The sequence below is a fragment of the Ranitomeya imitator genome, chromosome 3 (assembly GCF_032444005.1).
Source record: "Ranitomeya imitator isolate aRanImi1 chromosome 3, aRanImi1.pri, whole genome shotgun sequence".
NCBI classification, from domain to species: Eukaryota; Metazoa; Chordata; class Amphibia; order Anura; family Dendrobatidae; genus Ranitomeya; species Ranitomeya imitator.
The window spans coordinates 720,539,712-720,551,754 of record NC_091284.1 but is presented as its reverse complement, the minus strand read 5'-3'; the positions used below and the strand labels follow the sequence as shown (position 1 = coordinate 720,551,754).

Genomic DNA, 12,043 nt, shown 5'->3' with positions numbered 1-12,043 from the left:
TAAGGATTTGATTATCAATGAAAGTAAGAACTATAAATGTATTTTAGCGATGTCAGGTATTTTGCTTCCTCTTCAAAAGAAACCTATTATTCTATTCTGTAATACTTCTGTATTTCCTTTTACCCTCATATAGCTCATGTTGATGGCTGTCCTGAATTGCCTCTTTGACTCATTAAGTCAGATGCTGAGGTAGGTGGAGTGTCTACTATTACCATAACTCTCTGTATATCCCCTAAAGAGGCCTCATTGAACAGGTGGGTGTTTGGTCCTCTATTGCTATAACTAGAGCTGTATACTGCTCTTGGCATCCTGCTGAAGCGGACTTTTGGGATCAGTATTGCTGTATCTGTAAAGTGCTCTAAGCCAATCGGCGTCCTGAAGAGCTTTCCTGCCGCTGCGGCTCGCCGTGCTCCTCCCTAATATTCTTTCCAGCTGGCTGCCGAGCATCCTGCAGCAGACGTAGGCTGAGAGCCCTGAGCATCCTGCAGCAGACGTAGGCTGAGAGCCCTGAGCATCCACCAGTGTACTAACCCTGAAAGCTTCTATCGCTTTATCTCACAAATTGTCCTCTTTTAACACTATTCAGAGTAAAGAAATACAAATTTATAAAATACACACACATGCCATATTTGCATTTTAAAAGTCCAATCTATCAAAATATAAAATTAACCTGATCAGTAAACGCTGTAAAGAGAATAAATCAAAACGCCAGAATTGTCTGATCTACCCCAAAATGGTATCAATAAAGCTTGCCACAAAAAGATAAACCCTCATGCAACTCCATTGATGAGGAAAAAGGAAAACGTTACAGGCCTTGGAAAATGGCGACGTTGATGAATTATTGTTTTGTTTAAAAAAAAACAAAAACAAAAACACTTTTTATCGCCATAGTTGTATTGACCTGGAGAATCATGTTGCCAGGTCATTTTTACAACCCCTGGTCTAACAATTCAATAGAAATAGTTATTTCTAATTTGTTTTTCACTCAAGCTTTGTTTTCATTGGAGAAATCTATGCAAAAATTTGGCTATAAAAAATGTCTAATTCTGCAGAAAAAACGTAGAAAAGAGAACTCTGCTGGAGAACATGGAAGGCTTGTTCCTGGCGGTGGATGAGATTATCGATGGCGGGTAAGAGATTAATTGGATTTCTGGCGTAGCCTTTTCTCTGTGACTGATAGCCACCGACATCTGTTCCTGCATGTGATGGGAGTGTGCCATCTATCTGCTCCTTCATTTCACCTCTCTCCATGACTCAGGTTATAAAACCTGCGCAGCATTAAATGCTACAGTGCTCCTCTCCATCTTGTAAAGCATGGCGCTGGCGGATTAAATGACTGGCAGCGCAGTGGTTAAACGTTCAGCCCGAACATTAAGGCAATTCAAATTCACAAATGCAGGCAGTAAAAGCCTCCTGTGATTGTAAATAGAAGTGTTAATCTGGAAGCCGTACATTTCCCGTCTGTGCTTGTTTTTGTTTGAATTGTGATAGCGCAGCAGTTACCGCCATAGAGGCTGTGTGCGGAGCGCGGCTCCTAACAGTGTCATTACCGTGTGAGGGCTGCCATGTCTCCGTGTAATGCCATCATTAGGAAGGCTCCCATCATAGGCTTCTGCAGATTGAGCAGCCGCGCTCCGGCTATAGAGACGGATAGGAATTGCCTGATGTTTAACTCCGTAATGACTGACGCTCTCCACCTGCCCGTGGTGTACAGTAACCTGCGTGCGGCTGATGCAATCTTGTTGTCTTATGTTCCTCTTTACAGAGTCATTTTGGAAAGCGACCCCCAACAAGTGGTTCATCGGGTTGCCTTGAGGGTACGTTGTCATTGTCCATGCTTTCCATTAGGCATCTATAGATAAGTTGCTAGCATAAACATTGCTGTCCCAGACTGCAGGTTATCATAGAAAAACATGCCCTGCTCTACCCACCTTCCTGGGGTCCACTGGCGAGTCTCTGCCAATTTCTCCTCGTGCCGAACGTTGGCCCCAGCGTTGACGCCAATTGCTGAGTCAGCAACTCTATAGGTGCAGACTGATCCCATAAAAACACACACACACACACACACACACACCCACACCCACCCACCACTTCAGAGCCACTAACAACTCTGCAGGTGTAGACTGATCTCACACAGACGCACCTACAGAGCCACTGAGCGCACTGATTGGTTGGCTGCCTTGCTGTCAATGCCATCGCTTTTTTTGGTGAACCCAGGGAAGGTGAACACAGTTCGTTTCTTTATAATAACCTGCTGCCGGGGACATTCATTTATTGAAAGGGACAATCCCATTTATGTATCCATAGCCCCCCTTTCACATGACAGATGACAAAAAAGCGTAAAGGCCCCTTCACATTAAGCGACGCTGCAGCGATACCGACAACGATCCGGATCGCTGCAGCGTCGCTGTTTGGTCGCTGGAGAGTTGTCACACAGACCGCTCTCCAGCGACCAACGATGCCGGTAACCAGGGTAAACATCGGGTAACTAAGCGCAGGGCCGCGCTTAGTAACCCGATGTTTACCCTGGTTACCATGCTAAAAGTAAAAAAAAACCAAACCCTGCATACTTACCTACAGCCGTCTGTCCTCCAGCGCTGTGCTCTGCTTCTCTGCTCTCCTCCTGTACTGTCTGGGAGCCGGAAAGCAGAGCGGTGACGTCACCGCTCTGCTTTCCGGCTCACAGCCAGTACAGGAGGAGTGCAGAGCACAGCGCTGGAGGACAGACAGCGGTAGGTAAGTATCTAGTGTTTTTTTTTTTTTTTTTTACTTTTAGCATGGTAACCAGGGTAAACATCGGGTTACTAAGCGCGGCCCTGCGCTTAGTTACCCGATGTTTACCCTGGTTACCAGTGAAGACATCGCTGGATCGGTGTCACACACGCCGATCCAGCGATGTCAGCAGGAGTCCAGCGACGAAATAAAGTTCTGGACTTTATTCAGCGACCAACGATCTCCCAGCAGGGGCCTGATCGTTGGTCGCTGTCACACATAACGATTTCATTAACGATATCGTTGCTACGTCACAAATAGCAACGATATCGTTAACGATATCGTTATGTGTGAAGGTACCTTTACTGTGGGACCCTGTGTCTGACTGCAGTCACCCGTACAGTGGTACTTGTCAGCCTTTCATTGTTATAGCTTATAGGCACATACATCCGCTGAAGGCACAACACAGTATATGAAGCCAAGTTTAACTTTGAAAAGTCGAAAAAATCTTTCTTGCTCCCTGCTGGCAATCAGACTGATCCCTGGATCGTCATTTTACCTGATGAGTGGTAAATCCTATCTGTTGTTCTTAAATCGCTTCACACTTCAGCCATTGCCACCTCCTGTGGGTTCCATAAAGGTTTGGAAAGTAAAGAAATGTGTTTGATTTTTGAGACTGTGACTGGGTATTTCTGTGGGGTTTGCGAAAGGAAATGCCAATTACTTTTTATCAGCATCTCCTCTGTAGGGTTAAATAAATGTAGTTTGGCAGCCGAAAGGTAAATTGTATTTCACATTTCCTTAGACAAGAAATGTGCTCTTGGTCCTGGATGGAGACCTTCAGTTTTGCTTGGTGAGGTGTTAAATAAAAATTGCTGGTAGTCTTGGGAGGCTCGGGACTAGTGGGCAAGGAATTGGAGTGAAATCTAAGTGATTGTTATTTCTATTGAGTGTCCTTAATCTGAGGTCCAATGTGTGGCGCTGCAGAGGCTCCTGGTGACTCGTCTGAATGGTGTGAATACTGCTGGATGTTCTTTTGGATCTGACAGTGGTTAAGTGCCGTGTCGCCATATGTTGTTTCTCTTCCTAGCATCTGTCCCCTGGGTCCTCCACACAGCTCCCTGTGAATGCCTGCTGAGAAGGCAGATTTATGGGCTCCATTAGCATGCTGCTCCTGGGAGTCTGTGCCCAACTACTGGCAGTGCCACCTGCTGAGCTGTGCAGTGATGAAGGGGGTTCACTACGCTGTATTGGAGTGAAGATCAGTAGGGTGTCTGCTAGGGTGGAGGCTAATCTGGGGAAGAGCTGCTATTTTATGGCAAAGTATTCAGGTGACCGGCCCGAGTGCCCCCAGTTGTACAAGAAGTAGGGGAGTTTATGATAAACATGCTATTTTGTTTTCTAGGGAGATGATGTTCCTCTCACAGAACAAACGGTCTCACAGGTAGGTTGCCCAGACTGCAGTGTGATCCCTATACTGTATTGTGCACCATGATATGAGCCACGTTCATACAGCTATAAAGGGGGATTCCAGCCTCAACAAGTGATCAGCTATTCACTAGATATGTGACAGCATTTAGATCAGGGTCCTGGTCAGGTGCCATGATCTCGCACCCTCACCTAAAGGTACCGTCACACTAGACGATATCGCTAGCGATCCGTGACGTTGCAGCGTCCTCGCTAGCGATATCGTCCAGTGTGACAGGCAGCAGCGATCAGGCCCCTGCTGTGCTGTCGCTGGTCGGGGAAGAAAGTCCAGAACTTTGTTTCGTCGCTGGACTCCCCGCAGACATCGCTGAATCAGCGTGTGTGACACCGATTCAGCGATGTCTTCACTGGTAACCAGGGTAAACATCGGATAACTAAGCGCAGGGCCGCGCTTAGTAACCCGATGTTTACCCTGGTTACCATCCCAAAAGTAAAAAAAAACAAACACTACATACTTACCTACCACTGTCTGTCCTCCAGCGCTGTGCTCTGCACTCCTCCTGTACTGGCTGTGAGCGTCGGTCAGCCGGAAAGCAGAGCGGTGACGTCACCGCTCTGCTTTCCGGCCGCTGTGCTCACAGCCAGTACAGGAGGAGTGCTGAGCACAGCGCTGGAGGACAGACGGCTGTAGGTAAGTATGTAGTGTTTGTTTGTTTTTTACTTTTAGGATGGTAACCAGGGTAAACATCGGGTTACTAAGCGGGGCCCTGCGCTTAGTTACCCGATGTTTACCCTGGTTACCAGCATCGTTGGTCGCTGGAGAGCTGTCTGTGTGACAGCTCTCCAGCGACCAAACAGCGACGCTGCAGCGATCCGGATCGTTGTCGGTATCACTGCAGCGTCGCTAAGTGTGACGGTACCTTAAGGCCGGGATCACACATGCGAGAAACACGGCCGAGTCTCACATGCTAATACCCGGCACTCTGGAGCGGAGCATGCAGCTCCATGTATTGCTGTGCGGCCGCACGCTCCGCTCCTGAGTGACGGCGGCAGAGCTGGGTATTAACACGCGAGACTCGGCCGTGTTTCTCGCATGTGTGATCCCGGCCTAACAGTCGTGCACAAAGGAGACCTCATTCTAGGGACTGCTCAGGTCCTTGCTAATGGGGTCTGGAGCGACCATACTGGTATTTGTGGATATCCTTGGCATGATGGGCAAGCTTTAGATTTAAAAATCTACATTGTCCAATAAAATCTGTATTTTTTTTTTTTTCTCCCAGTTCTGAATATGGATTGTATGCAGAACATTTACAGGTTTTTTTAACTGTTGGATTTAAAGAGATTAAATTATAAATTTTGTAAAACAGTCTTAATCTAATCTTTAATCAACTAATGACAGCACTTCACACCTTTTATATTGTGCTAGTGAAATGTTAACGCTGTGATCAGTTGCTGCAGACCACAAAGACAGGATTTCTGGACTGTTTCATAAATTCTGAGCCACTAGGTCATATAGCAGGCAGGGCTGTGGAGTCGGTAAGCCAAACCTTGTGACTCCTCAATTATTATGACTCCAACTCCACAGCCCTGATAGCAGGCTTCATATGTTAATATCGTGTCATTTATAATTGCACTTTTTAGATTTGAAAATAAATAAATGAATGCGCTAAAATCACCTTAAAACATGAAAATATGCACATGGCTAAATGCCTACCTGCTGGCTTGTGTCATTATCCATCACGGAACAACACATACGTATGCATCATAAAATAGACACAAGCCAGCAGGTAGGCATTTAGCCACGTGCATATTTTCATGTTTTAAGGTGTTTTTAGCACATTCATTTATTTAGCAAATCACACACTAAAGGTGTGCCAGTATATGCAGCTTCAGACATCGGCGTCTGAGTGGGAGCACGAGAGCATTTTATAATTTGCACTTTAGATTTGGTTTACATAGTAAATTTAGTGGAGAAGTAGATGATAATGGTTCTGTGGGTGAGGGTGGTATCTGATACCTGACTGGGAAAGAGGGTCTCTTGGATGAGAAAATGTGATGTGCATAAGATGTTGGGGCCGAAGGACTTGTTCACCGTGTACCTCAACACTGCCCACCTGTGCACACCACACTGCCCACCTGTGCACACCACACTGCCCACCTGTGCACACCACACCACACTGCCCACCTGTGCACACCACAGTGCTCACCTGTGCACACCACACCACACTGCCCACCTGTGCACACCACACCACACTGCCCACCTGTGCACACCACACTGCCCACCTGTGCACACCACAGTGCTCACCTGTGCACACCACACCACACTGCCCACCTGTGCACACCACAGTGCTCACCTGTGCACACCACACCACACTGCCCACCTGTGCACACCACACTGCCCACCTGTGCACACACATTGCTCACAGCTACCTTCCTCTGACTAACTCGCTAATTCCTATAACACAGCACTGATTCTCTCTATATCATGTGTTTCTTCCCTCAGGTGCTGCAGTCTGCAAAAGAGCAAATCAAGTGGTCTCTTCTACGATAGCTGTTGACTCTGAACCAATTTTCTGACCATTCCATCTTGATGCAAGAGCTCGCCCTTATCCCACCTGCTCGCCATCATTTTTGTAGTATAAAAACCTTATGTTCAGGGCACTGATGTATATTGGGCAGAAGTAAGAGGTATAGCTAGTGGCACTGCATGTGCACTCCTGTCATGTTATACTTTCTTACAAGTAAAAACGTTTAATTCGAGTTCCTTACCCCAGAATATTTTGCTGGTTCATCCTGTGTGCGGACAGTGTACTTACTAGTGCTGCGCTGCTGCTCCTATTAGTACACCTTATTACAGTTGTATCCATATGTATCCAATCCAACATCTTATCTTCTCAAACTAAGACCAGATACATATATCCGTGTACCATGATCAGAGTAATGCAGAGAATGGCCGTGGGTCTCCTGACTGCCACCATGACAGTCTCATATCTGCCTATGAGGCTGCTGTGTTCTGGTTGGGGACCCGCAGCCAGTCTGTGATTCGTGGTCCATGACACACGGATATGTGAATACAGCATAAAGTTCATATCTTTATATGCTTTGTATTACACATGCAGGGCCTATCTGTTTTACAACAGCTGCTCACATTCGGGGACTGGCACCACAGGAACAGTGTACTGTTGTCTATAAGCAAAGTGAATGTTTGACCACGTGGACCAATATTACTAATATAGGATGGCACAAGCCGGTGCTTAAGGTGACTTCTGCTTCTGTTCTCCGTATCTGAATAGAAGCAGCTTTAAGAACTGGGATTGTTCGTTCTTATACTTGTGCTGTATAAATCTCACCTATACGATGATTAATAAATTACTGACAGAATATTGACTGGGGTTTTTTGTGTTGTTTTTACCATTATCTTAACTCCGTGGTTATACAAGACCTACATTACAGAATCATAACCTTTTTACTGTGTCCCTAGACACCTCTGTGTAAATGTTTTATCTGCCTTATGGATGTCAAAACCGAGCCTAATTTTACGGATGGCCCAAAAGTTTCCACATATGCCCCTCATTGTTTAGTCCACACACATAAACCCCCCCCAACACATAGCCGGAGAAGGGCACAACAGCACTGACCTGCTCATGCTAAAGAATCAAGGATGTGTTCACATGAGGCCAAAAAAACGAAGAAACAAACTTCCTGCAGTCTCTGATTAACCCTAGAATGCGTGACCATAGAAATCTACACTATTACGTACCTGGGGCCTTTGAGGCCTGTTTTCAAATAACATGGAATAACTCAAAAAAATTTTTTTTTCAAAGTTATTTGAAAGTAAGCATGCATTCCCACTAGCTCTGGGGTCCGCCTGGACGGGATTTCGTAATGGATCTGACCTCCTGGTGACCCCGGCTAAGGCTGGTAGAACGCGTACCTGGGGCCTCGCAGGCCTGTCAGGTTACTTTTTTATTATTTTCTGTAAAACTACTTTAGTTACAATTTTGAAACTCTAGGTATTCCTCAGCTATATAGTTGTTAGTAATTTCCAGTTGTTCGTATATTTTTATGTTATAGGCATTTCGTATAGCAACGCTTTTTTTGTGACTACCCCATATTCACGTACCTGGGGCCTTTTAGGCCTGTGTGCAAATAACATGGAATAACTCAAATAAAAATACAAAGTTTATTTTAAATTTGCAAAGTAAGGATGCATTCCCACTAGCGCTGGGGTCCACCAGGAGGGGATCCGTAATGGATCTGACCTCCTGGTGACCTCAGCTAAGGCTGGTGGAATCCCGGCATTCCATCAGCCTTAGCTGGAGTTACCAGGAGGTCAGATCCATTATGGATCCCATTCTGGTGAACCCCAGCGCTACTTGGAACATAGCCTAAGATGTGTATAATTCCAAAAAAAAATTATGTACATAAAACAACAAAAATGTAATTAAACGGGCACGCCCAATATATTCACTCAGTACAATTTTTTATGATGGATACATTTTTTCTTATAAAAAGTTTTTACATAAAGTCTGTAGCAAACTTGGTGCAGGAATATTTATTTTCCACTTTACATATTCCCCCGACAATTCTTGCATATTATTTTTTCTTCAGAATGTTCCCTGCATACATTTTGTCCGCAAGTAGAACAGAAACGCTCCGATTTTCTTTCTTTCTTTGCTGGACAAATATAGCAGCGCTTTCTTTTTTTTTTCTCTTTGCTCTGGCTGTTCCTGAAAGCATATTCCACATCGGATCATTGCCTCTGTAATTTGCCTTGATAAGCATTTTGTGCTGCTTCTCTCTAGCATAGTAGGCATCAAAAGTTCATAACAAAGTTCTGTCAAAAATATACGTCTATTGTCCTGCCTGTTTGCATGGAATTCTGGATTAGTTTAACAATATAGCTATTGAGGGCTGACACATCAAGGATATTGGAAAAAAGGGCAACAGGCCAACGTTTAGTCTGCCTTTTACACGAATATTCAGTAATCATTTCGTCCATCTTGTCGACACCTCCTTTTGTCTTATTATAATGAAGTATAATTTCAGGTTTTTGTTTCCTGTCATTGGTGTCAATACTTTCATCGTGATGCATTGTGCTCAGTAATATCACAGATTTTTCTTTCTTGGCTTTATAGGACACCATTGTTACCTCATTGCAGAAACCGAATACACTCTCGTAGATTGGTCGCTGTGCATTGTGCTTCATTATTGGTGGAATTTCGCGGCGGTTTGGTCTCATTGTACCAACAAGTGTTAGTTGTTTCTGAAGCAAAAAATTGGCCAGTTCTAAATTAGTAAAATAATTATCCATAGTGATATTTTCCAGAATGGAAAATTGGTAAAGATAGTGTTTTCACTATGTTGGAACATAGATCTTTCTGGACTGGAGCGTCAGCTTCTTTTCCACAGTAAATCATGCCATTCATCCCATAATAAGTTGCTGAATCGCACATCCAGAAAATTTTTATGCCGTATTTAGCTGGCTTACTGGGCATATTATTGGATAAATTTGCAACGTCCCCTAAAGGCAAGAAGTTGTTCGTCCACTGTCACATATTCGCTAGAATTGTAAAGTTTGTAACAGTTCTTGATAAAAAGATTCCATATATAGCTAATAGGCGCTAATTTATCGGTTGCCAACCTCACAGGCCGAGTTCTCTTTTCATCAAAACGAATGCATCTCTGAATAGCCTCAAATCTATCTACGGACAAAGTGGCTTTGTAATGTGGATCTGCAAATGGGTTCAGAAATAACTCTCTGATTGGCACATCATATGATTTAGTCGACCCTGCCAGAAGAGTAAGGCCAATATAGGCATATAGTTCCTCTTTAGTTAAATTTTTCCAAGTTTTTTTTTTCCCGAAGCAATACGTTTACCTTCCACATTCGTACACAAAACTACCTCATCTGCAATATCATCTGAAACAAATTTACTGAAAACATCTTTTTTGGACATGAATTGGGAAATTCCGACAGCTCCTTGAGGAACTCTAATAATGTTATGTGATGGGGTGCGTGCATGAGCCACAGCAGTACTGTTCCAAAAAACATTTGTTTTAGATGTTCTACTTGCACATTCTGCTGGATCCATTACTTCTTCATCATCTGAGGAATCGCTGGACGATGAAGTTGATACATTAGCTGGTGGAATATACTCTTCATCCGACAAAGAAATGTCATTGTCTTCATCACTATTGAAAATAATCGCCTCAATTTCTTGGACAGTCAATCCCCTTGATGTAGACTGTGCCATTGTAATCTTAGATGTGAGTAAACTAAAATGAAAAGTAAAAAATAAAGATTACAATCAGGCTTGTGCACTATACACTGTGTGTGCTAAGACTTTGTTAGTGTTTGTGTGCTTAGGGTAAAGTACAGGCCCCCTACTCTTACCTTCAACAGATCACTTTCTTGTAAGCGCAGTAGAAGCCTCTGGTTTTGGAGCTCAGGAAGGTTCTTTGTTACAGACCAAAGAAAGCTGACTTCTTCCTCCAAAGTCTCTCCAGCAACTAGGATTTAGGACTAAAGGACCTGTACTGACATCATAATCACGTTACTTTGTGAGGGGAAACTCCCTTCCAGGATCACATTACCATGTCAGGCAGAATCCACACTCTTCCCAGCAACAGCCATCGACCAATAGTCATAAAGACTGAGTCATAAGTTCTTCCCCAACAATAGTACAGACAAAAAGACTGAGGAGTACATGTAAACCAAAGCAGGCCTCAAAGGCCCCAGGTACGTGAATCTGGGGTAGTCACAAAAAAAGCGTTGCTATACGAGATGCCTATAACATAAAAATATATGAACAACTGGATATTACTAACAACTATATACCTGAGGATTACCTTGAGTTTCAAAATTCTAACTAATGTAGTTTTACAGATAATAGAAAACAAGTAACCTAGCAGGCCTGCGAGGCCCCAGGTATGCGTTCTAGGGTTAAAAGTGCCGCCTTGTTTGCACTGTGCGTGACTCGTAAACCATATACAAAATACACCAGCTGGCAGCCATTACTTGGGTCCTGTCTGTGGGAAACCTGAAATGTATATACAGTGCCTACAAGTAGTATTCAACCCCCTGCAGTTTTAGCATGTTTACACATTTGGAATTGACTTGGCATTGTGACATTTGGACTGTAGATCAGCCTGGAAGTGTGAAATGCACTGCAGCAAAAAAAGAATGTTATTTCTTTGTTTATTTTTTTTTAAATTGTGAAAAGTCTTTTCAGAGGGTCATTTATTATTCAACCCCTCAACCCACCAGAATTCTGTTTGGTTCCCCTAAAGTATTAAGAAGTAGTTCAGGCACAAAGAACAATGAGCTTCACATGTTTGGATTAATTATCTCTTTTTCCAGCCTTTTCTGACTATTTAAGACCCTCCCCAAACTTGTGAACAGCACTCATACATGGTCAACATGGGAAAGACAAAGGAGCATTCCAAGGCCATCAGAGACAAGATCATGGAGGGTCACAAGGCTGGCAAGGGGTACAAAACCCTTTCCAAGGAGTTGGGCCTACCTGTCTCCACTGTTGGGAGCATCATCCGGAAGTGGAAGGCTTATGGAACTACTGTTAGCCTTCCACGGCCTGGACAGCCTTTGAAAGTTTCCTCCCGTACCGAGGCCAGGCTTGTCTGAAGAGTCGAGGCTAACCCAAGGACAACAAGGAAGGAGCTCCGGGAAGATCTCATGGCAGTGGGGATATTGGTTTCAGTCAATACCATAAGTAACGTACTCCACCGCAATGGTCTCCGTTCCAGACGAGCCCGTAAGGTACCTTTACTTTCAAAGCGTCATGTCAAGGCTCGTCTACAGTTTGCTCATGATCACTTGGAGGACTCTGAGACTGACTGGTTCAAGGTTCTCTGGTCTGATGAGACCAAGATCGAGATCTTT

General features: G+C 44.2%; 1 protein-coding gene across 1 annotated transcript in view; it reads left to right on the top strand.

Moving 5' to 3' along the window:
* Nucleotides 1-7,527, top strand: part of COPZ1 (COPI coat complex subunit zeta 1) — a 38,528-nt gene extending 31,001 nt beyond the window's left edge. The window contains exons 5-9 of the mRNA XM_069758721.1: nucleotides 134-189; nucleotides 1,053-1,130; nucleotides 1,766-1,817; nucleotides 4,118-4,156; nucleotides 6,644-7,527. Coding sequence (XP_069614822.1) covers nucleotides 134-189; nucleotides 1,053-1,130; nucleotides 1,766-1,817; nucleotides 4,118-4,156; nucleotides 6,644-6,691 — 273 coding nt within the window. The 3' untranslated portion in view covers nucleotides 6,692-7,527. The remainder of the gene's footprint in view (nucleotides 1-133; nucleotides 190-1,052; nucleotides 1,131-1,765; nucleotides 1,818-4,117; nucleotides 4,157-6,643) is intronic.
* Nucleotides 7,528-12,043: the final 4,516 nt, after the last annotated feature.